Genomic DNA, 25,002 nt, shown 5'->3' on the forward strand with positions numbered 1-25,002 from the left:
TTACTTTGAACTTGCAAAGATTTTTTAAAATGCCACTTCCCCAAGTTTATGTTGAATGGAGAACTTTGTGCCTCTTTTATTTTAGTTTTTAATGCTCATATTGAGTGAGCAATTACTTCTGAAAAGCCATAGGTGTCATCAGGGTGGAAGAAGAGTGCACAAGTCTGGCTTTAAAGGCTTTTGCTTCTGAGCACCTACTTGCAAATCCTGTCTTGTGTCAATAAGAAATAGAACTTTCCTTTTGGATTTTTCCTTATAGAAGCAGCTCATATTGTATTTGGTGCAGTTTCTGGAAGAATTATCAATCTGCCCAAAGAGAGGAAGAAAGGATCTCAATAATGTACTTTGGCATGGTGTGGAGAGTTGTGAGGAAGTTGAATTTCACGCCTCCCATAGCAAGGAAACCTATGGTGCCATTTCAGGGATTTTGAGGATTGTCCTAGCTTTCAGAGACATCTCTGGCATTTGAATTTTAGGTACATTAACATCACATTTGTATTGAGGCTGAAATATAAACAGATGAAGATGTTATTTCCATGCAGTGGCTAAGGAAATTGCCCATTTGTCTCTCTTTGCTCAACTTCTCTCATGTTTTAAAACAGTTCTTTTCCAGCCTAGCTTGAGAGTTTTGTGTGTGGCTGAATGTCTGTGCTCTCCATGAGACGTGAATCTCAAATATTTTTCATTATTTTGGGAAGGAAACCTTGCACATATCTCATTTTTCTTGGTGAATGTCAAATCAATCATCATTTGTCGGTCCACTCAACATTTATAGAAATAAGTCACGATATTGGGAGATTAAAAAAAAAGATTGCTCCATTGCCTTATCAAAATGTTTTGTAATAATCAAATGTGAGATTTTCGCTGTTTCAGGGTAATTAATGTTATGTTTGCATATTTTTCTTTTGTTCTGACTCTAATTAGGACAAAGGTTCTTTGATAAAGAAAAAGGTATTTGCAGTAAGGTTTCTGTAGTGTGATTTTAATTATTATAACACATATATCAGAGTTAATGAGGGTTTTGCACTTATATTTACCCTATGCATAAAAAGGAATATTGTTGAACAAGCTGTAATAAATCTTAAGGCAGAAATTGAGGTTGCCAGGAATTACCCATCCTTTCTGCCCTGTTTTGAGGACTGACCTGCTGCAAACTTGATAGGCTGAGCCACAGGCAGGTTCCATCACCAGAGATGTTACTCTTGGCACAGGTGCCCTTCTTAACTGATTAATTAAAACAGGTCCAAGGAAGTGATGGTGCCCTGGTAATGCAATTATCCAGTTTCAAATGCAGATGTGAAACCCTCTTGATGAGCCTTCCCACCTGAATACAGCAATGAAGAGACTATTTCACAGTTCCCAATTATTAAATTGGTCTGTGAATGGTTCCAAATTGAACTGGAGCTTCAAACAGGTTTCTAATTCATCCAGTGCTTTAAAACAAATACTTCTTTCAAAGATAAGGATTTTGAGGTAGGGAGAAAGCTGCTTTGGAATTCTTGTGAATTCCTACATACATTTCCCAAGAAATACAATTTGGTGACCTGGCAGCGCAGGTTGTACTTGATTTATGCTGGAAGTGTTCTTTAAGTATTCCCTTTTGGATCTATCTAAACAGTACCTTTGCAATAGTGCTGTTTTATTTAAAAGCATTTTAATTTATTTTCTTTCAAATATAATGATGAATAAGGCCCCTCAGAAGCACTCATAAATTTTCCAGTGTTGTTTCTAGCATTAGAGAAACAAAGTGCTTCTGTTCCTGACGAAGCTGGAGATGTTGAGTTTGATCTTTCTTGCTTGCTTGAGGGTCTTTTTCCTGTGTGCAATACTTTTATTTCATGTCCTGCTCACTCATTAAATACTTAGTGCAGTCTTGGATAAGCTCATCATATTTAAATTGTGAACTCGATCACAGGAGTGATTCCACTTTTATTTTGTTATTGATCAAGTGCTTTGCCAGCAGTTGATGTGTGATGAGCTGTTTGGTGTGAGCCTTGGAGCAGCTGCCCCTCAGTGTCCCAGCAGCACTGTGGGGCTGAAGGGCACACATGGAGAGCCTCTCCAGGAGCCCATGGATAATTGTGCATCACCACAGTGTGCTGCATGGAGAACTGAGAACAAGAGGGCTCAGGCTGTTCTGGCTTAATTGAGAATCATGTCCACATCTCAAAACAAGTGCTAATCACCTGCCCTCAGAAGACATTTCTCTTCCAACATAGGTTGCTGGCAAGAGCAATGTGCAGGTAGTGGCTGTAATTACTTGCTGAGTGCTATCTCTCAGCCAAAGCAGATAATATCAAACTACTTTTTCTTCTACTTTGTTAGAAAAAAAATGAAAAGATCCAGTAGAACCCAAGATCGTGTGTTGTTTGTTGAAAACAAGGCACATTCTCAAAGACAGATTGATTTTGAAACAGATGTGCATTACTTCAATGCTTCATACGTGTGAGGTTCCAGTAATTGTCTTGTGCTGCACAAGAGGGCTGTCCCTGGGGTGGTTCTTCTCTCATATCTCTTTCTGACAACAGCTGATAATGAGACTGCAGCCACCCAGTTTCCAGTGGTGCAGCTGTAAGATGAGAGTGACACGGTCGTGGTCATGCTTCTCCTCTGGGGCTTCCCTGATCTCTATGATGATGGAGAGGCAGCTCTCAGGATCTCACAGGTCTGTCTTATCTGTCTTAGTGCCCGGATGCTGGAGAAGGCCCGGCAGCAGCTCCAGGAGGAAATCCTGGGTGTGCAGAGCCAGCTGTTGGATGAGAAGAAGAAACGGGAGCACCAGGAAGCGCTGGTCAGGCGGCTGCAGAAACGTGTGATGCTCCTCACCAAGGTGAGTTCCCAGACCACGTTTGGAAAAGCCCATGTCCTTATTTCTTTCTGCCAGGTGCAGTCCTTCCTATTTCTTCTTTGTTCACCTCTGTAACTGGTGCTACGAAACTGTTCTGGGGTCTTTGCATAAAGGGTGCTATGGGAGCCATGAAACCTGTCTTTGGGGCTTCATTGGGATGGAAGTACCTCCTAAAGTACCTCCTAAAGTGCCTCCTAAAACTGTGCTCGTGTTCCCCCCAGCTGGGCTCATACTGTGCTGGGGATACATGACTTTGTCTGAGCCTTGGCATTGCTGTGAGGGCAGAGAATTGAATCATGTTGTTGCTGGAATGTTTTGAGCCACTGAAGGGAATTTATAATGGCTTTGGCTGCATTGCCTCCTTTCCTAAAGAGAACGAAGTGGCAGCACCTTGTCAACTGTTCCTGTGGAAAAACAATTTACCGAGAGTAAGAGATTTGCCTTCCTCTTACGCTGGAAGTCTGTTCAAATGTAATGGCAAGCACTAGACCAGTAAATTGAAAATACGTTTTAAGATTCTTTCTATAGAATATATCAAAGGGGTCTGCATCATCCTATATCAGGTGTGCTCTCATGATGAAATTCTATACAATAATTCTGAAGTCTGCAGAGCATTGAAAATTTTATATTAAATTCTGAGAGCTCTCTTTCCACAAAGGGAATAATAATTTGCTGTAGCCAGAATGAGAGTTACTTCACTTTCCAAGAATACTCCTTGCAAAACTTCCCTCATCTGAGCAATCTCCCTGGTGTTATAAAGCTGCTCACGTAAATGAGCTTATGTGTGTGCAGAAGGTCAGACTCCAGTAGTCAGAGCTCATGAGAGGGAGCCAGGCACATCACCACGTGGGGAGGCAGGAGGGGAAGGAGCTGCTGTGGTGCCTGAGCTTTAGGCTTTGATTTTCAGTGTCAACTAAAGCGTTTTGATCGATTTTAATTGTGCTGCACCCAATTTGGTGTAATTCCCATGTCATTGTTGAGCCAAAGAAGCTGTGATGTATGGTGCAGTAAGCAGGGCTCTTGAAGCATGAAGCAGCCACTTTACAAGAGGATATTCCATCAGATCTTCTGACTGCAGAGTTTGATGCCATGGAGAATCACAGTAGTGCAAAGAAAAAAAGGACAGTGGCTCTTTCAGCCTCACACTGAGACAGGGTGGATGGACCAAACTCTCCATGGAAACAGAAGAGGCAACTCCCAGCCCTTCTCCTGCCCCCAGCAGCAGCAGCTCTCTGTAGTGTTCTAGTTTGGGACTGCTGTGGCTGCATAAGACACAGGTGCATACTGAGGCCAATAAAATCCTGTCTTTATAACCTTTTCAGCTGTCTGACATTGTGCTGGACTGCTCAGCCATGAAGGAAGTTTCTCAGATGGTTTCTAAAATATTCCCTTTGTTAACTTACTTCCAGTGCTCAGCAGAAACACTTTTTGTCATAGGACACAAAAATATCATCACTATTCTTTAAGTATGGGGCAAAACCACAACACTACTTTGTCCTGTGATGGATTGTACCCTCATTTATATGGAAAGACAAACCTTTGCTTTGTTTGCTGTGCTCCCCCTGAAGAGGAGCACAGGAAAAGTTGGAAGTCTTCTTCATCAGACCATGGCAAATAAACTTGTGTTTTGACAGGGGAGTTTTCAGTGTGCTCAGTGATTCATCAACTGACCTGTTTTGAAGGAATAAAGACTTTGCTGTTCTCTGAAAATTTATATTCCATGCAGAGAATGCTGGGGTCCTTTGTGAAGAAGTACATGTATTATGATACTTGGACAATCTATCCTCAGCACTGTTTCTCCTGCTGGTTGCTCTTCTCATGCAAAATCAGAAGAAAGAATTCAATTTAATTAAAAAAAAGTATGATATTGTGATTTAAAATGAGATTGAGCAAATACATTTCCTGTCAGAAAGAATTATTTTACATTGAAAGCATATCACCTAGAATGGTATTTAATTATCTAATTAGTGGCATCAGTACTGTAGCGTGCTTTTATGTAATTTGAGAATGGAAAAGATGAGTTCTCTCTATTCAATCTTTGTCTTGTTAAATAGGACTGTGAAAATCTAATTTGGAGGAGAGTATTATATATATGATTGAAATGCTATTGCTTTTGGTAGTATGACTTCTGCATTTGTGTATGTTTGAGTCTGCTAGGGCAGGGAATCAGTTCCTGTGCCCTGAGCAAACAAGGCCTGAAAGGCATCAGAAGTGTTCAGCAGTGCACGTTTAATGCTGTAACAGTTTGCCTTTCTTTGGGCTCAGGTTAGAACCTGGAAGTCTCATTCCTAGAATATGTTTTAAAATATGAATAGAAAACAGCAAGCTGGTTTTTTTTGTTTGGTAACAGCAGTACCAAATATTTCAGTAGTAAATGAACTCTCCTCAGGGGGTACTTGCTTTGCCAGTCTGATTCCTTCACACTTCTGTGGCTACTGGGTTTTTTCCCTACCAGACTGAAGCAATATTTTGTGACTCTTACAGACTGCCTGTCTCACTTGTCAGTCGTGCTCAGTTGCTGCTTGTCACAGTCTCTGTCTTGGTTGCTCTCATGTTTCCATTTCAGTGCATTTCACCTCTCTGTCCATTGCTTCCTTCCTCACCTCATTTGCTTCTTTTGGGCTTTCTTGATCTTACTTGGGCCTTTCCCATTGGTTTACTGCTTGGAAGTGACACAGTTGTCAGTCTGGGATACTCCAGTGCATGAAATCTCTCTTCCCTGGCAGACTTGAAACAGCATTCTCCAGTCTCTGGATGTTACTGCAGTGGTCCAGCCCATCCATTCCACTGCTGAGTCTGGGCTGGTGTAGGAGCTGCATCCTGATTGTTCCTGCACACAAACTGCTCTTTAGAACGTATTGGTTGATCATTTGTTCCATATGTCCTTGTAAATCAGGGCAGGAGTGAAGCTTTCTGATTTACATGTTTTCCATGAAACATAAGAATAGATTAGGACACCACTGAGGCTTTCAGACATTGATGGCTGGCAGGTTTCTCCTGGAGTGTCACTCCCTTCACTTAAGGTGATGAAACAGAAATTGATGTTTGAAGGGATGGATTCACTCTCTCAGAGATCTGCCTGGCTGGGTTTGCTGTCTGTCATGCTCTTTGCTTTCCCTTAGCTCAGAGTTTTGGGAAACTCATCTTTACTTTAGTACCTGAGGTAGCTGTGATTCAGCAGTACTGGGAGATGCCTGAAATGCTGGGGAAACATAGTCCACCTCTGCCCTTTTGCCTGTTTGATTTACTGCTGTATTTGCTTTGAATGCCATGTTTACTCACACAGTTTAGTATTTGACTTTTGTGTTGTCCTTAAGCTTTTGAGTGTTTCTCTTTTGATGAGAGCTTTGCACACAACTCCTGGTCTTTCTTTATGAAGTGGGCTTGTTGAAAACAGTCAATTCTGTATGGAATGGCTAAATTTAGAATATCTTAGGAAATTTTATATGACATAGAGACCTCCCAAAATGAAAAACCCATTCTGAAAATCCTTATTTGAGTGTAAGCAGCTGATTGAGTCACTATTTCATGGAAAGCCAGTTCTGACTTATTTATTTCAGGGCAGCTTCCAGAGGGCACAAGTGGGCCTTGTGCAGCAGAAATGTTGCTGGAGAACAGCAATAAAGGCACACTAAAAAACTCCCAAAGCCCTCTGATGTGGAGGGCCAAAGGCTGGCTATCATCTCCTCCTCTCCTCCAGTGATTTTACGTGGTTGTGATCAGCCCTTACTGTGTTTCTTACTCAGCTGTTGCCAGGGTTCAGACCTGCCAGCCTCATCCCCTGCCCGTGTTGAGTTCAGTGACTCCTGAAAGCAGTGTGTGCCCAGGAGCAATTCCTGCAAGTACCTGTAGAGTGTGTGGGATCAGCCCATCCCACTGCAGGTTTCACCTGAGGCAAAATGCCCTGCTTTTTGCAGCTAGGACATGATCCTTTGCAGGAAGCTCAAAACTCAAAATGGGAAGCCTAATTTCAGTTACTTTTTGTAACTTATTCCAAAGGAGTCCAATTTGTTCCTGAAATTGTAGGCTTTATGAATGCACAGTGCCATAATTGCAGCCCTTGCTCTCCTATAAGGCATAACACAACGACTGAACTAATCTGCTTGTGTTGGATGTTGTTGTTTCACTGTGTTTGTTTCCTGTCTGTGCACTTGTCTGCCTTTGGGTACTCTGCTGCCCAGGGAAGAGACTGAAAAATCCCCTTTTGTGTCCTGGGCTCCCAACCAGATCGTGTGATGTGATATGATAAGAAATCTGTTTCTATTGAGACATAATTTAGGCCATCACCATAAAAGTTAGAGATGAAACAAGTATTGATTAACCAACTCCAGCTGACTGCTGATCCCACATGTTCCTGGAGATATCAGTCAGTGTGAAGTGTATTAGTGACTCCCAGAGCTGAGAATGGCAAAAATGCATCAGAAATGGGACTAGGTAATTAAACTGTTCATTAAGCATGGCAGATGCAGAGTTCATGACTTGATTTGCCATCTGCTTTGTTTTGTAATCAGTAAAGATTTAAAATAATGCTGATAGCTTCTCTGTCATATTGGGTCCTGCATGATGTTTTTTCTGAGGAGGTAGGTAGATGATTTTAAAGCATAAGGAAGGATCTTAAAGTTCTGGATGTGCAGCAAAGAAGGTGAATTAACCCCTTTCCTGGATATGTGAAAAATTAGCTGTAACTCCAGCAGTCAGTCTTGCACTCAGCAGCGCTGAAAAGAGGCACTTTGGCAAGCAGATCCTTGTGACAGAGCTTTTGGGCATCACACCTGAGCTGTGCTCTGCATCCAGGCACACAGTCAGCCTTGGGGCAGGTCTGAGCTGCTCCTCAGGGCTGTGAGCAGTATCCAGTGCTTTCTCTGCCTGTTGTGACTCTCCTTCCTTCCTCCCTTCAATCCATGTCATGGTTCTGTGGATGTCATTTAAGCTGTGCTGCTGCTGCTCCACTCGTGGTTGTTAACTGCTGTCAGCCTGACCCTGGCCAAACCTTTCCCTCTGATCACTTTGTAGGCTTTTATAATCTCAGGGAAGTTACCTTTTTGTGACTGGCAAATAAATACATTTTAAGGTGATTCCACATCTCCCTCTTCAGCATTTAAGCATGGCAGGTTTTGTGAGTGCTTCCTTAGACCATCCTGCCTCCTTGAGAAGAGAGAGACAAGACACTCTGTGCTTGAGGGAAACTGAGCAGCCTTCTAGATTGAGCAGAGGTCTCTCTAATTTCAATTTGATTATATTAATCAGTTAAATAATTTCAGAGAAAAGGTGGTTGGTAGTTGGAGGTGAAGGAGGATAATAGCAGAAGGAGATAAAAGATCATTAAGAGGTGTGGGAAAGAGGCAAAGAAGATTGCTGTCTGTGGAGTGCAGGGGTTTGGAACAGGTCACTGCTGAATTTTAATTTTTAATACCCAGTACCATCATCAATTTTAATTCCCAGACCCTTCTTGTAAGGTGTCTTTTTTAAAGAATGAAGACCAGTGGGTCAGAGATGAGGTAGGTGCTCTTATGAATAATTCACTGCCCTGTGAACTGGTGTTAAAACTCTCCTGAGTTCAGTGTGATGCAGGGTGGTTACTGGGCTCCATGTTTGTGATTTCCACAGGAGTGTCTGGGGTACTGGATAAAGGGTGCTGAGTTTTGTGAGGAGAAAGCAGGATCTGGGAGTTTGATGACTGCATGCATAAACATTGTTTATTGGAATTAAGGAAATATCACACTTTGCTTTTGTTGGCCTCTGACTGCCTTCTGTCTATGAGGTGGAAACTGCTCCAGGGAAATGGAGTTCTGTGATGAGTTATTTTAACACAGTTTTTTGGTTGGTTGGTTTGTTTGGGGTTTTTTCCCCTGTATAATCCAAATTTGTTGCGACTTTTGGCGGGGGGGGGGGGGGGGGGGGGGGGGTTGGGGTTTTTTTTGAGTAACTTCTTGCAGTTATTTGCTGTGTCATGTTTTAGTCCTGATCCATTTAACCACCTCCTGGAGCTCAGGCAGCTGTCTCCAAATGTAGCAGTGATGGAGGTAACTTGCTGTACCACTCTTTGCCTGCAATAGATGCCCTGCAAGATAACTCCACAAATGTGTGTCCTGACAACACGTTTCCTGTTTAATTTTTATTTTTTTCATGTGTATCACTGGTCTCTTTTCCCTTTCTTAATCATCCTGCAGTCTGCACTGTGAGGACCTTTTAAACCACGCTCTCACCTTCCATACCTAACAGCCTGACAGGATCTGTTGACCTGATTTCAAGTATCTCTAGATCTCAGAGTCTGAGAGTGATTTTTTTCTTTTTCCCTCTGTCTGTACCCTCTAATTTGTCTGCTTCTGAGTTTTATTTAGCTTTTAATGGAATGGTCTCACTCGGGTTTTCAAGGAAGTTGCTACAGGGAATACAAAAGAACAAATACAGATTTTATCAGCCTCAACTGTTCCCCAAGTCACTCAGCCCTGCCCCTGGAGAAGCAGAGCAGTGCTGATGGCTTCACCCTGGCCTTGCCATGAACCAGCCATAGTATTTATTGAAATGGATTCGTCTGCAGCACTGCCCTTTCTGTGGCTTCCTGAGCACAATCCCACAATACTCCAACAGCAATTTCTGCAGACACTTGTACAGTGACAAACTAACTCTGTGCTGATTTATACTTGATGCTTCGTTATATTCATTACAAGATCCTATTTGCATGCTTGACATTTTAAAATACTGTGTTTGGAATGTGTTATTTATTTTGAGACCTTTATTAAGCAACCTCAATCTAAGAGTTTAATTGTTACTGATAGCTAAGAGTATAATTACCTCAGTAAAATATCATGGCTATATTAAGCAAATGGCAATTGTCTTCCAGAATAAAATGAGTACAAGCCGTTTTCCTTTGAAACACAGGTTGTTTCACGAGGCCTGCTAATATCCCTTACTGATACAATTGCAGAATGTCTCTCTAAAGAATGAATAAGGAACGCTGAGATCGATGTGTTTGTAGAAGGGCCTGGCTGCAGCAGTGTTGAAGCAGTGCACAAAGATCATTTGGGAGGAGGAAGTATCTTTAAATTAAACAAGAAAATGTTACACTTTCTCAAGTGAGATTTTTAAATTTGGGAAAGTCAGAAGAATGTTTTTTTCACTGGTGTGGGCTCCAGAGCAGTGCCTGCTTTTCTTTCACTTCATTTCCTTTTTTTGCCATTGTTCCTTCCTTTGCCTGACTTGGTCATAAGTTTACTACTCACTTTTGACTCCGTGAAGAAAGCAGCAGAGCTGTTGAGTTCTCACTTCCTTATCCTGCTCCAAAACGACTTTTCAAAGCCCAAGAGCACCTTAGTTTGCCTTGTCAGCCTGATTTGTCAGAGGTGTCTCTGGCTCTGAGATGTGGGCACTGCACATGTTTGGGATTGAGCCTGCCCTTCTTGCTTTCCACTGCCTCCTCTGCAGTGAGACCTTTTGCTCTTGATCTGTTGTCCCAATTCCTCACAGCTAATGGATAAATGTGCCTGACTTTGGGTATTGTACTTTGTGTACCCGTGTGGTACCTGGAGGAATTTGTCCCGGGGAGGCAAGAAGGTGATGGGCTTTGTTAGAGTTGAGCTTTATCACCCGAGGGCTCTGCACATGGGCATGGTGAGGGTGAGTTCAAATGGCCAGCCTGGAGGCAGAAGATGAATTGGCTCCCGGGCCTTGCTTCCCTTTCCCTTTTAGAAGCATAAAAGAGCTCATAAAAAAATATCTTAGCAGTTTTCTGGGAATCAGTTCTGTGTAATTCTTTCTCTTGCCTTATTTTGTATCTAGTAAACCTTGCAATGATAAAAATACGGAGTTTGTTATTATCTTTATATCTGATGTTTTTGAGGCGGAGGCACAAGGACAGCCTCTGTATTCTTATTGATGTTATCTCTGGCATAACTTCTATTTAAGCAGCAAGTTTAGAGGGTTTTTAAAAATTTTATAACAATTCAGGCTATGCAGCAAAGTTAAAAGTTATATGTTATTTTATGAGGTATTTGTGAAGAACAATAGAAATGTGATCTTTTTTTTTCCCAGAATACTGACTGGATTCTGCTTTGTTCTGCCCCCACTAGATATTAATGCTCACTGCTAAGAGGTTAGATTATGAAAATTAGAAATACACCCATAAAAGAATTTATATGACCTTCAGTTCTCATATTTCTCTGAGAGAAAGGGCTGTAGGACTTCTAAAGGTAAAATATTCAATAAAAAGAAATTAGGTTAATCCAATGTTATGGCTGAGAATTTAAACTCACCCAGGTCAGGTAATTCAAAGTTATAGTTCCCTTGATGCGTGTGCTGTAACATTTATTCCTTGGCTCCTCAGCTCTGAATTATGAAGGATGGTTGAGCAGCTCTGGCAGGGAAGCAGGGGGAAGATGGATGGGTGGAAGGAGGGAGTGATTGTTGGGAGAAGTCGGGCAGAACAAACCTGACTGCTGGGCAGGGGCTTGGGCAGCATCCAGGGATAGAGAAGGGGCTTAGGATTTCTGAACAGCAGGCTCTGGAATACCAGCAAGGCTAAGCTGCACAAAAAGGGTTTTTGGGGGTTTTTTTTGCAATTCTTTGTTCCTCACATACTTATGGTTTGAAGGCATTAATCTCACTGCCTCTTAGAGTGGTGGTATTGCCACAGGAGCTGCAGCTTTGAATCTCTGACTTCTCTCTGTTTTAATTCTCAGCCATAAAACTGGATTAACTGGGCTTGCTTCAAGTTGAATTGCAGTGGATTTTTTTTTTTTTTAAGGATAGGAGAGAGAGATAATTAAGTAATTGCACAGTAGCTTATTTCAACTTGTGATGGGAGCCTCTGGTAAGAACAGCTGCACTACTCAGACACCAGTCAGAGCGTCCTTTCAAATGAAGACCCAAAATCTTTATAAAACTGAAGGACTGTCTGGAGAACTGAGGAGTTTTGGATTGCTCCTGGCACAGTATCATGCAGTACTGACTGTTTTGTTCAATGGGTGTTCACAACATCTCAGGTCAAGCATTGCTTAAATTGATGAATATATTAGAAGTCAAATGAGGTTTTACAAAGCATCTTGGAAATGGTCTCTGACCCATGATTTGTTGCATTGAGGAGAAATGTACTGTTCCCTCTTGTATGAGCACATTTGTTTAGGTGGTATTTCAGATAGAGTCAACTGTTTAATAGAAGCTATAGAAAATTTGAAGAGTTGGTGCAGTTTCAGTTAATTAATTTTGATTGGTGTCATGAGATTATTATTTTACAAGTTTCTCACTAGACAGAACAGCTGCTAGATTTTTTTAGTGTTGTGTGGGGCAGATGAAGAATCATTAACTGTAAACTGGCCTGTTCAGGTGGAACCAGTTTGGGACAGTGGGGAAGCTGAGGCTTTGTGTTCTGTCTGCATGAATGCAGAGCTTCAGGATTTCCCTAGAAAGATCACTGCCTTTTGGAAGTCAGGAATTTCAAAAGAGATCAACAGATGAAGTGTGAGCATGAGACAGGAATAGAGGATATGCTTTTCACACATCAAGATGATGTTGGACTTCCTTTCCAGTGGAAGAAAGTCCAACATCAAGTGGAAGGTCTTTCCAGTGGAAGAAGCTGGAAGAGTCCCTGCTCCTACACCCATTTTTCCCTGCCTTAGGTGCTAGATGGGTTACAGGTCCAAGACCAACAGTTTGTTATTGCTACGTGGATGGGAGAGGAGCTGGGAAGGCTCATTCTGTGCATTGAGCTTGTGATTAAATTGAAGATAAACATAGATGTGGGGTAATGTTTCTTCCAGGAGGTGCACACAGCATAGAGCTGTGTGATTCTACAGGGCATTTACAAAAGGAATGTGCAGCTCCCAAAATGATCTAGTGTCTGAATTAGAAATTTAAGCAATTTAACTCCTCTCCTCAGTTGCTGTTTTTTTCAGACACATATATAAGCTGCAGAAGTTTTATGTTTTATGCTTGTAACAGGAATTCTGCTCTGTAAATAGTATTTTCAGCTTTGCAGATAAGGAAACACTTTCTGGCTTTAATAAATTAATTTTCTGTTGATAACATACTACCTTTGGAGACCAACTTTTCAGGTTGACATTTCTATTATATTAATTACAAAGAGAGGAGAAGCTGTGCTTGTTTTGTCATTGGGAAATGCCATTTGCAAAGTTATTGGAAAGCTGACCTTGTCAGAAGTGTTATTGCATTATCCCTCAGTGAGGGCCACCACAACTGAATGACAAGAAAAAAAAACGCAGAAAGAAAAAAGCAATTTCAGGAGATATAATGAAATCAAAACAAAATGCCTTTTATCCCTCTCCAACGTGGAGATGTTTATTAAGATAGTGTATGTAAGGGTTTGGTGCTGGGGGAAAAAAGTGCTTGTGAACCATTCGGGGTTGTTTTTTAAAAATGAAAATCACCATACAAGAGAATTCTTGACCTTTTGCATGAAGTGAACATGAGCAAGAGGCAGTGCTTACTCCAGTGACATCTCTCCCACTCTCTGTTTTCACTGCATATTTCTGTTCATTATCCTTTTCCCCTCTTGTTCATTCTGCACATGATGTTAAAGGGGCTCAGCCTGCATGGACCAAAGCCCCCACCCTGGGGCTGGGCTGGGGGTATCCTTTGCCACCTCAGTGCCTGGAGAACTCACCCTGGAATAATTTTCTTTCCCATCTCTGGTTCACTTCACCAGTCCTTTAAATAAATCTCAGCTCTTCTGTTTGCTTCTAGCAAAATGCCAAGCAAATAATCTGTTTGTTTTCTGCTTTCCCTCCCAATTTAAACCTACAGAGATGTTAGTTTTCTCAGAGCCATCCCTTGTTCTCCCTGAACACTGGGGAACAGTAACAGCTGCATATTTCTACTCTGCCTCAGTGTCCCATCCAGGCATAGCTCTGCTGAAAGCCTTCCCCAAGGAGCTTTCATGTGCCTCTAAACAATTCTATGCAGGGAAGTACCTTAGTGGCCATTTCATCTTTGTACATGGGGTGCAGCAGGACATGCTGAGTGTCTCATTCTGCTCATCCCTGTGCTGGAATTGTGACAGAGGCGCAGGTCACGGGCAGCTCAGTGACTGCTTCAGAATGGAGCATGGTCATCACACTTTAAAAGCTTTAAATGAAATCTTTTCCACTGAAGAGTTGTAAAAAAAAGCCCCAGAAAGCTATTTAACCCACCCCCTCCTTCTGTGTGAGGCAATGTTTCTTATGTAATATCTATGCACATGAATTTGTCATGTGTGGTGTTAACCTCAGGCTATGTTTGTAGCCCTTGCCTTCCAATATTGGCTTTTTACTTGCATAAAAGAGAAGGAAAAAGCCCTGCTGAATTCCTTGAAAACATCCTAAATGGGGTACTGAGAAGATGTAAATAATAGCCAGGTTTGTGATTTAACTCTCTAGGGGCATGTGCAAGCTGAAGGGTGTGAAACAGTTGTTCTGGATCTGATGCTTTTCTTCAGGTAACACAAAGAAATCAGAAATGCAGAAGTCATGAAATGTGCACACCTTCCCTGCCTTGCTTTCCTCTCTGCCTGCACATGGATTTGTGAGCTCTGAGGTTCTGAAGCTCCTTCTGCTGCAGCTATTGGTGCATTTTCTGCATAGAGCTGTGCCCTCTATTGGGGTTCACTCCCTAACATAAGGAATTTTTTGATCCCTCCAAGCCACCAGCTCAATCTGACTCATCTAAATGTCTCCTACCAAAATGCTGTGACTTTGTGAGTTCTTGTTAAACTTCACCTGGCTAGGCTGAGTTGGGCTGCTCTTTTGTCAGTATTTATGTTCTCACTACTTTGCCCTCTGCACAGGTAGTTTTTTTCCTGCCTAGTTTTCCTTAAAGAAGGAGCAGGGATGTGGAATTGTTGCTCCTCATCAGCCAGTAGTTACACAGGCTTAGTTTTAGTGCCAAACTGCTCCACTGGAGGAACTGGATGTCTTGACTGCAGCCAGAACATCCAAGTAAAAGTATCCAGTTGAATTAGTTATAAAAACAGATAGAGAACTTCCTGCCAAGCCTGACTGGTGGGCAGGGGGTCATACTTTGGCTTTATGGAGAATTCCCTGTGTTTTGGATGTTCTTCAGCTGCCAGGACCTCCAAGCTGTTCCTCCTCAGCTGCTGCTCTGAGCTGGGATCGTGGCTCTGTCTCCACGCGGATGAATGGGCGCCTAACGATCTGCATCAAAAGTTTTCATTTGTAATTAACTTTCAATACGCTAAAAGGATGGCTAATAACATTAAATGCAAATTACAGAGTTCGCATTCTTCATGCAAACACAACTTCAGAAAAATGGTATCTTCTCATTTTGCCGCATTGTTCAGATGGAAGGAGCACAATTGCTGCTCTCCCCAGGGGCAGCTTGGGGACTTACAGGGTTTATTCATGCAGACCAATGAATTCTTTTTCCCGGCAATTTTTTCCCCCAAGAAGTACTGATAAGAAACTCTGAGAGGTGGGGGGAAAACCTTCTTGATACATTGCCTGTCCTTTCTCTTTTTTTCCTGGGACTTGGTCTGGAGTTAAATGTGTTATAAATATCAATGCTTGGTAGACTTATGAGAGCTCTTAGCAGCTAATCAAGGTTAAATGCTGTCTATTTTGGGAACCTGAATGACACTGCCACTCACATTTAAGCAGTACTCAAGGTCTACAGCTGCTTTTTTCCTTCTGTCATTCCTGTGAGGTGGGGAAGCACTGTTATCTCAGTTAGAGAGCAAGAGGAGCAGAGATTCTTGGGTGAAACAGCTGAAGGCCTGAGCCCAACTCAAACAGGGGTGCAGTGGAAGAGCTGTGAAATCTTTATTGCATCTCCTTCTGAGAATGTTTGGTTTTTTATGAAGTTCCCCAGCACAGACTGTGCCCTACCTATGTGACAGTGACCTTCCTTCAGGTGGCAAATGCTCTGCTGCAGCACGTGTGTGTGCATTCCCTGGCACTGCCTGCTGTGCTGTGTTAGTATCAACATTTCACTGATTTTCTACTGCTTTTTGAGTCTTGTCATATCCTGGAAGCGCCTGGTATCATTGTGGTGAACCTGTGTTAGTACAAGGATCCGATTTTTTCCTGGAGCTGTGTTGCTGAAGTGGTTTTGTTTGTGGAGGTTGTGGCTGAAGTCCTTTCCCTCCTCTCTGCAGGCTCTGTCTGGCTGCCATGTCCTTGGGGGTGTCATCTCTTCCAAGGGTGTCAAAATCAAATCCCCAGGAGGTTGTGGTGTAAAAGCTGCTTGTGTGCACACTATGTGAAATCTAAAGTTTTTTCCTTCCCCTCTGCATTAAGTTGCATTCATGTATGATTTTGCTCAGTCTGTTTATCAGCCTAAGCTCATCTGTCATTATTGATATTTTTAGGTGCTCCAGAATGCCTCACCCTTGTCTCTAGACTCTGCTGACATTAATATTTTATGTTGTCAGCTCACATCTTGCTGCTTGCCCCTGTTCCACCACGCTAATAGCGATCCCGAAGGAAACTTCTGGCTCTAATCCTCAGTGCAGCCTCCTGCTAATTGTTTTCCATGGCAGGGAGGGGAGGTGTGCTCCTCCACCAGCCAGCTCACACCAGCAGGAATTTGGCTCTCACATAATGATTAAAACCCAGGGATGCTCAGTCATTTAAACAGACTTTCAAACCCTGTGTTCACTGGTTCATTCTCCTGTGAGTTCTCTCAAAGAATTGTCAACTGGTTCAGTTTAAATTACTTTCACAAAAGCTCGTGCTTATCTATCTCTGTTTTATCTTGTTACACTCAACTCAAAGAGATGCTTTGAATTCTGAACCTTCTTAACTAATTTGCCTAATGTTCAGGTGAAACTTCCTTGCCAATGACTCTAATTTCCCAGAACAACCTTATCTCTGCTTTCAAAACAGAGGAGGATGTCTGCAGTCTGGTATCTCCAGCAGGATAGCCATTTTTAATGATAAATCATTTTATTCCTTTTGTCTGTTAACACCGTTGTTATTTTTTGGTCTTGAGTGAATATCCAGCTTTGAGATTATTATTATATCTTCTTAGTGCAGTTTAATTTCTTGAAGCATTTAGCTGCCTTTATCACAGGTCTCTGGATAAAATGGAGCAGAGGAGCTGTGATGATTCTTTTTGGAGCCTGGATCTTTGCTGGGTCAGAGAGTGCAGCTCCAGCCACTTGTGCCTCTGGTAGACTCAAGGGATTGTCCTGTATGTGGAGCTGCCCATTTCCGCTTTGTTTGGGGCTTTATGTTTTCATGGTGTTGAAATTTGTTTGCCTTTAAAATACAAATTAACATTACTGCCGTGGCTTTTATAGACTTGATGTTCTCCATTATGTTTTACATTTACATGACCTTTTCTTGCATCATGCAAGCACGATGCTTTCATCAGTGTTTTGATATTTCTATTTGTTTTCATCTCTCGGTGTTTTGATATTTGTATTTGTTTTCATCTTTATGAAACTGGTGATGTTAAAAAAACCCTCTATTTTATTTCAAAATTTTCCTAAAGATATGAGATACTCTTGCAAGTTCACGTATTGCAAGAAGCAATTTCTGAGCTGCTCATTCTCTTCTCCCCGTACAAGTGTCTGAATATCCTGTGAGGTTTAACAGTGTTGCAGTGAGTAAAGAAGCCACTGTATTCCCAGAAAAGTGTGACTGGATCACAGCTGCTGTCACTCCTGTCTGTCTGCAAGATGAATCAGCCTCTGAAACGTGCAGCTGTGGGCAGTACATGGAGCTGGGTGGTCCTGTTCTCTAGGATCAGATGGAGATTTCAAATCTGTTATAGCTCATTTGAGGTATTACTTTGTGGATTTTCCCCCCTCTTTCTTGCCCCTTTAAAATTTATAATTAAATTTTATTTATTTGAGTTATTTAATTTTATTATTTCATTTGATGAAACAATCTGGTTGGTGGCTGCATATTTATTTAAACGGAGGCAATCATCTGCCAGATAAGCTGAAGGGCCACAGTTTAGGCATTATCTGTGCCAGGTACTGTTGCCAGATGGCCAAAGAGAAATCTTCTAACTAGCCCTGGATGTGATTATGATGTTTTTATGAACTTATTCCAATTTCACCTTTTATTTGTCTTCACAGCTGTTAAGGGCACTTTTTATGGTATTTCTGTAGTGTGGAAGATTTAGATCAGATTAGAACATCTCAGAGCTGCAGGAAGTAGGGCATAGTTTAAAGAGGATTACTGATCAGTGTATATAAGGACTAGTCTCTGTAAGGTAAATCTTAGAAGGAGCACCTTCATCTGAAGTAATTTATGTGTCAGTAGAGATTTCCTTTTTTTTCAGCTGGAATCTGTCATGTTAAAGGTCATTTTATTGAAATTCATGCTCACATATTCATAAAAGGATACATTCTTCTGAGCATTATCAGTCACCAAGTTTTTGAAGTTGCCATGCTGGATCTTTTCTGTAAGTTTTAGCCCTGGAATCTGATGTGATGAATTAAGTGAGATGTCTGCTCATGATATTACAGCATTAATAATATTGAGAGGGGAATTGTGGTGACATGCAGTCTTTTTACTTAGCATGGTTCAACTGGCAGAATATGGATTTATAGGAATGGGACTAATAGACCACTTTAAAGCTAAATCTAACCTGCAGGTGGGAGTTCTTTGGCAATCTCCTGTTGCCAAAAGCTGTGCCACTGCATCTCCTTCCATTTAGCCTTAGATTTTTTTTTCCCTCCCCCACACACCAAAATTTGTTCAAAATTTCCTTATAATAGAGGATTATGAATAACACTTGTCACATTTGGAAGCTGCAAGCCACTGAGGAACGATTTCAGCTCACTCCTTTACAGCCTTGCCAGCCTTTTTGCCATTCAGGATTGAAGGGCTGGGTACTGCCATCAAGTCTTCCAACAAGAAAACTCCTTTGCCCTTCAACCCTTGAGGGTGTTGTGTTGAGTGTGGGCTGAGAGAAGGTGCCCCAGAGGGCTGGGCTGTGCTGTGAGGAGCTGCAGGAGGCTGCTCCCTGCCTGCTGTCAGACGGGTGGGATGTGTGCTGAGCCTTGCTTATGGCATCCCTTTGTTCCCCATCCAGAGTCAGGCTAATGACAGCTCTGATAATGCCAGATGGCAGTCACCAGTCATCATTTAATAGCAGAAAAAATGCCTAAATATTGTCTCCAAAACTGGTTTGTTCGTTCTTTCTCCTCCTTCCAGCCTGGCAGTGATCCTCAGGCAGCACTTAGGGACCTCCTAAGAAGATCTTGTGTAGAAAACTGTCAGAACAGATTGCTGTATGGATTTTCAGAGGATTAAAGTTAATTAAAGAGCTATTCCTTGCTTTCATTTCCTCGTGTCTGCCAGCTATTTACATGCTAATGTAGGGTCTTCCAGGGAGAACAGGACAAGTGTCAGCATTGGGCATGTTATCACACATGGAAACAGTAGAAAATAATGAGATAAGAAAAAAAAAAAAATATATATATATATAAAATATGTATGTATGTGTAGCTTGACAACTGAAAGCCAGCAGCAGAGCTTCTTCATATTTTCAGTAATGTGTGATCTTACTGAATATAATTCACTCCATTACATCTCACACTGCATAATTTAATACTTCATTCACTATAGTATCTTTACATAAGAAGTTTTATAAACAGGCAGATTTAACGGTTTGGGGTGGTTTTTTTTTTCTGGCTTGTTCTAAAGAGGAAAGTTCTTCCCTGCAGAAGTAGTGAGTAGTTTTACTAGGACTACAAATTTGAGAGCAGAGACTTTGGTGGGGACTGGGATATACTGTTTTCTCCTCTTAGAAAGATTAAGCAGAGGAGATGCTCAGCATGGAGGCAAATTGAGAGTGGATGTAATAGTTTTCAGCTCCAGCTGCATTATTATTTCCCCATTCCATTTTCACATTATTTCAGAGGATTATTTTCTCCTGTAATTTTTCAATATTTTTCATTTTAACACTTTATTAAAACTGCTGCATAACAGATGAAATGTAATTGATCTCAGGTTACACTTCAAGAGGGAGTTTAATGCTTTAGGAAAATGAGAAACCTCACTGTCTGCATTTTTAAACAAAACTATCAAAACCATCTGTATTGTTGAGCACAGGTAAAGAGTTTTGTCAGCTGCTGAGGGTAGTCCAGATAGTTTGAGGGTGCTGAAGGTAATTAAGTTTCTAAGGACAAAAGGCAGTTAAAGACAGATTTGTTTTCTGTCGTTCTTTGTTCCCCAATGTGCAGGTGACATACAAAGTGAGTGGCTCAGCAAACCCAAAGTGCCCCTTACCACAGGCTGGAGTCCCTGTGTTCTGTGTGACCTTTGTGAAACAGCTCTCTGGCATTAGCCTTTCTCTTCATTTTATCCTTTTGTGGTTTTCCTAGTGGAAAACATGATGGTCTTACTGTCAGATGTCAGCTGGCTGTTCTTTGGCCTTGAAAATCTGTGTGACATTTTGTGAAAGAGTTAAAAGATGAGGGAAAGGGAAAAAAACCCCCTTTTTTGGAGACTGATTTGGGGGCAGGCAGGGGGAGGTCACCCACACTGAAAAGTCACGACTGATCCCCTGCTTGCTCCTGCCTTGGTAACACAGCTTCCTTAAAAGATGCCCTGAAAGGGATGTCAGGCCAGAGATACTCTGGGATTTGGGTGTTTGAGGTTTTCTCTCGTATTTGATATCCCAAATCCTCTCTTTAGCCAGGCTGGTGGGCTGACCAAGATGAAAAACTGCTGTCAGCCTCAGGCTGAATTTCTCCCTGTTGTTGGCTCTGTGAATGTCATATGAACTCCACCAGGGAAAAGCTGTCCCTGGTGTCTGGGGAGATGCTGCTAAAGGCTTGTTTACCCAGGCCTGTGCAGGTCAGAGTAATTCAGAGAATAACTTGTTCTTGACTCCCCATACCAGAGGAGACCAGTGTTGTTTCAGCATCTCTGCGGTGTGGTTGGGAGGATTTGAGATGGGTGCTCAGAACAGACAGTGAGCACCCAGAATTTACTGAAGGCGGGGCACACATGGAGCCTTGTCCCTTACTGGGCTGCCTGTCCCTGGCAGGGCCAACACAACATTGTTTGCAGGAGTTCTCACAAATGGAAATGACAACCAGTGGTTAAAACATAATATTTTAATTTGTGATACTCATCTCTGTTACACAAATGGTAAGACTCCTGATTTATATGTGTTCCATATGACTCCTGATTTAGATGTGTTCCATATTGGTTTTGGGCAATTACAAAAACATTTAAGAAAAAGAGAGAACTACTGTCAAGCTTTTCCTATCAGTGATACATGTGTGCACTTTTTTTTTGCTATTCATCTATGTTATACTTTGTGTGAGGGAGATTTCTATTTTGTATATCAAGTGAAGTGGAATCTTCAATTTTATCTTGTCACATGCTCAAAAGAAGTTTTTATTTCTGTTACATTGTTTTAGAAAGAGATCTACACTTCTTTTGCTGTCTAAGAAATGATCTATTCAGTCAGAATAGTTAGTCTGTTTTGAGACTACAGTGGAGCCACATCATGCAGGGGAACTTCAGCCATAAAGGGCATTTGTTTAATAGGTTCCATGCACTGAGAATATGAATATTTTCTGTGGTGAGAATTAAGGCTGAAATTTTCTTTTTTCTTTTTTTCCCCCCACATTTTTGTGTTTTACTAGAAAAGAATTGAGAGGAAAAAAGTCTTTTTCAGGTATTACATGTGGATTTTGCTACTTTATGCCATGTCCCTTTTCTGGGACCTGTAAATATATGGATTTCTAAGGTATTTAGCTCAATGCAACCTTTCCTTGTTGCTGGGAAGAGAACATGAATCTTTTTTGGGAACTAAAATTCCACTGCCCATGTGTGTCTGATTTGTGGGTCACAGGCCCTTCATTCTCCATCCTCACCTTCAGACTTTGTGATTCTTGGTGTTGGATGTGAGTATTGGGATCAGAAGGTAATTTTAAAGATATAGATGAAAAGAGTTTCAAATAATGAGGAAAGAATTTGATGTCAGTGCAGTGGCTTTTTTTTTAATCAAAATTTTATGTTATTTTGATTTCTGGAGCTTAAATAGAGCACAGCCAGGATCCTAAAACCAAGATTAGATTTTGGCTTCAATTTTTGGGTGTCATCCCTGAAGATCCAAAGTAAAGTAGCAACTTAGAGCAGCAAACAACATGAATATTTCAGAAGCAGCATCTTTTCTATATGCTGCCATCTGTTGATGACCTATGCGTAGGAAAGAATTCATTTCCCAAAGTCAAAGGTTGAATTTCTCAATGAGATGTCCCAAGAAAGCTGTGAAATACAAGGTAAATTCTGATGGTTGAGAGAGCTCCCCAGAATTATTTTTCTTCCCTCTTGGAAACTTCAATGGACTGGCTGAATGCAGGTGCTGACAAGAGTAGTCTTGTGGGGGAGGAAATGCTGCACAGTACTTAGTCTTGTATACACATAAATAAAAATTAGCAAATGAAAGAACTAAAGAAGTCTGGCTTGTTAATGCTGTGGTTTTTGAGCTTCAGCTTTTTGAATGGTTCTGATGATGGAAAAGAGAGGCCACAAGTTGTGTCCTTGAGTCTGTGAACGCTGCAGAGGAGCTCAGATGCTCACAGCATATTTCCATTAATGCATTTCCCTGTCTTCGGTGCAAATGACCCCGGGTATGTGATAGCTCTTAACGCATTCGGAAACTCTCTCCCGTAATTAACTTCTGATGGACAGAAACAAGGCCGTGGGGATTAGAGATTTGAAGAGAGAACGTTTAACAGGTTTTGAAAACTGTGCAATAGAGGTTCTTCTGCCATTCATATGATTAAACTTAATTATTTTGAATTGATTACAGGGTCTTAAGCACGGATATGTAACGAGCTGTTTGTTGTCCCTCGGCAACAGCACCTTTTTTAAAACCCTCTTCAGTCAGATGCCAGCCAAGCACAGTGTTCCTCTTTCCTGCTGGTTTGCCAGCCTGCCTTGTGCTAAGCAAGGTTTCCATCTGGGCAGCTCCATCCTATCAGCAGAGGAGTCTGGTGACACTCAAGCCTCTTGCTCAGTCTACATGCTGCTGTCAACATCAGCTCAACCTTTCCAGCCCTGGGGAGTTTAAACAAAATCTGCCTGCTCTTCCCACCCTCTCCATTGCCACCAGCCTTCCCACAGCACAGAACCACAGAATGGTTTGGGTTGGAAGAAACCTTCAAACTCCATAAAACTCCCTTCCGTGGGCAGGGACACCTTCCACTAGACCAGGGTGCTCAATGCCCCATCCAACCTGGCCTTGAGCACTTCCAGGGATGTCACTGGGGGTGTCTTTGTCACTGGTGTGCAGCACAGAGCTCATGGTGATGATGATGTTCTTCTGTAGCATGTGAGATGCACAGGTTTGGGTTGTTAATTAATAATTCCAGTCCTGCACAATGACTAGTCTGATGACAAGTCTCTGCAAAAAAACTCTTGGTAGCCTTTGAAGCAAGCATGCAGAAATATCCTATTTTCAGCTGTACATATTTTTTTTTCCCCAGAATTACTTCACCATGGCACTGCTCTAAATATGTCTTGTGAGATAAGCTTTAAATCCTACTTGGGCAAAGTTTATTAAAAATTAACATTTGCATGGGGAGTTATAAAAAAGAATAGGACCTTCATTAGCCTAAAATCATCCGAAGTACAAAATAATATTGAATTGCTCTCTGCTGGCCCAGACCAGGCAGACTCTTACTGCCTGCCACATCTTGAAGCCCAGAAAAGTCAGCATCAATAATACCCAAAAAAGCCACACTGGAAACTGCACCTCTATTCCCAGAGGTCCAAGCAAATGAGCTGCTACCACAGGCTAAACAGCCTGAACTTATTGGAATGGGATGTTAGCTGCCATTCCTCTCAGTGGGGAAAATGTAGTGTTCATTAGGCATCCACTGCAGATGCTCTGGAGCTCTCTGGCAGCTCACGATGTTTGGGAGTGAGAAGTCAATGCAGGGGGATGTAGTTTCAAACAGTTTTGCTTCATGGATGCTCACACTTGAACCAGCACAACCCCTGGGCCAGGGAGTGGTGGTTTATCGTGCCTGAGGATCGATCCCAGTGACAGGGAGTCTGCTCTCCAGCCTTTACAGGAGTTTGAGGGAAATGGAGTAGTGGTAAAGATGCTGCAAAACAAGTGGGATGAGAAAGAGTCTGTACAATGGATGTGTGTAGAACATCAGTTTTCATTTTCATTTTGTTTTTTGGGACAGAAGAGGAACACATTCTTTCCTGTGTCCCTTTCCTCTCGGGACTGCATGTCACCTGCCTCTACCTTGCAGCATTTAATCTGTCGTGATTGCCTTAAACCTCTGAGTCTTCACAATATTCACCTTCCCTTGGGCTGCAAGTCACCAGCATGTGTGTCTTTGTGTTAATTTGTCCCAGTTCAGAGGCACAGCATCATTAGTGAGCTGCCGCCGCCACGGTAATTACTGTGGGATTTGGGCACAGCGGTTTGCTCGTGCATTGCTCTGTACCTTCTCTTTAATCTACACAGGCCATCTGCTTCGTTTCTTAACTAGAAGTTGTTTTGTTTCTGCTTTGGAAGAGTGACTCTGTTGCTCCTAATCTTCTCTGTGTAGAAAAACCATTGCAGCTGGGATAAATTACATGAGTTTGATAGACCGTGCTCGCTTTTGAAAGATTTCTTGCAGGTCGTGCCCTGTAGTTTTGCTGTGTTCAGATTTTTGCTTTCCTCTGTGGCTGCATGGACAGTCAGGGCAGAATTTTGGTAGGGCCACTCTGTGGTCTTGGGAACTCTTTTAAGTCTGATCACAGTCCTACTGTTGGCTTCTAGCAAAGATTTCCCAGTACAATATAAATATACAATAACAAAAATGTTACTGGGTGGTTTTCCTATGACAATCCTGTGAGTAATAACCTTTTAGACCCTCATCCAAATAAGAATTGTGTTGGGTGACAAAAGCACTTCAGCTGCTGTCTAAAAGGTCTTTTGTGTTTTTTGCCACTGGTTATCTGATCAAAAATAGTGAATTGTTGAACTGATCAGGTCAAAAACTCAAGTTACTCCAAATCCGTAATCTCCTCTTTTGCCTCTCTCTTCCCAGGACTTCTCCAGGATTAAATGGATCAGCTTTTTGTTAAGAGCTGGTTTCCTAAGCTTGGGCAGTCCTCAGGCATCACAGTGGATTGTTTAAGTGGGTGGAACATTGATATTGCTGTTAGGGAAAGCTTGCTGTTATTTCCCAGAAAAACCTGTTCATTAGATGATGATTTTGA

At 41.9% G+C, this 25,002-nt stretch overlaps 1 protein-coding gene across 1 annotated transcript in view; it reads left to right on the forward strand.

Annotated features, from left to right (window-relative positions):
- The window catches only part of MAD1L1 (mitotic arrest deficient 1 like 1), a 346,571-nt gene that overhangs the window by 99,333 nt on the left and 222,236 nt on the right, over nucleotides 1-25,002 (forward strand). Inside the window, exon 11 of the mRNA XM_083872211.1 lies at nucleotides 2,686-2,830. Within this exon, the coding sequence (XP_083728337.1) occupies nucleotides 2,686-2,830 (145 nt within the window). The remainder of the gene's footprint in view (nucleotides 1-2,685; nucleotides 2,831-25,002) is intronic.

The sequence above is a fragment of the Zosterops lateralis genome (assembly GCF_965231275.1).
Source record: "Zosterops lateralis genome assembly, chromosome: 15".
In the NCBI taxonomy this organism is placed as follows: domain Eukaryota; kingdom Metazoa; phylum Chordata; class Aves; order Passeriformes; family Zosteropidae; genus Zosterops; species Zosterops lateralis.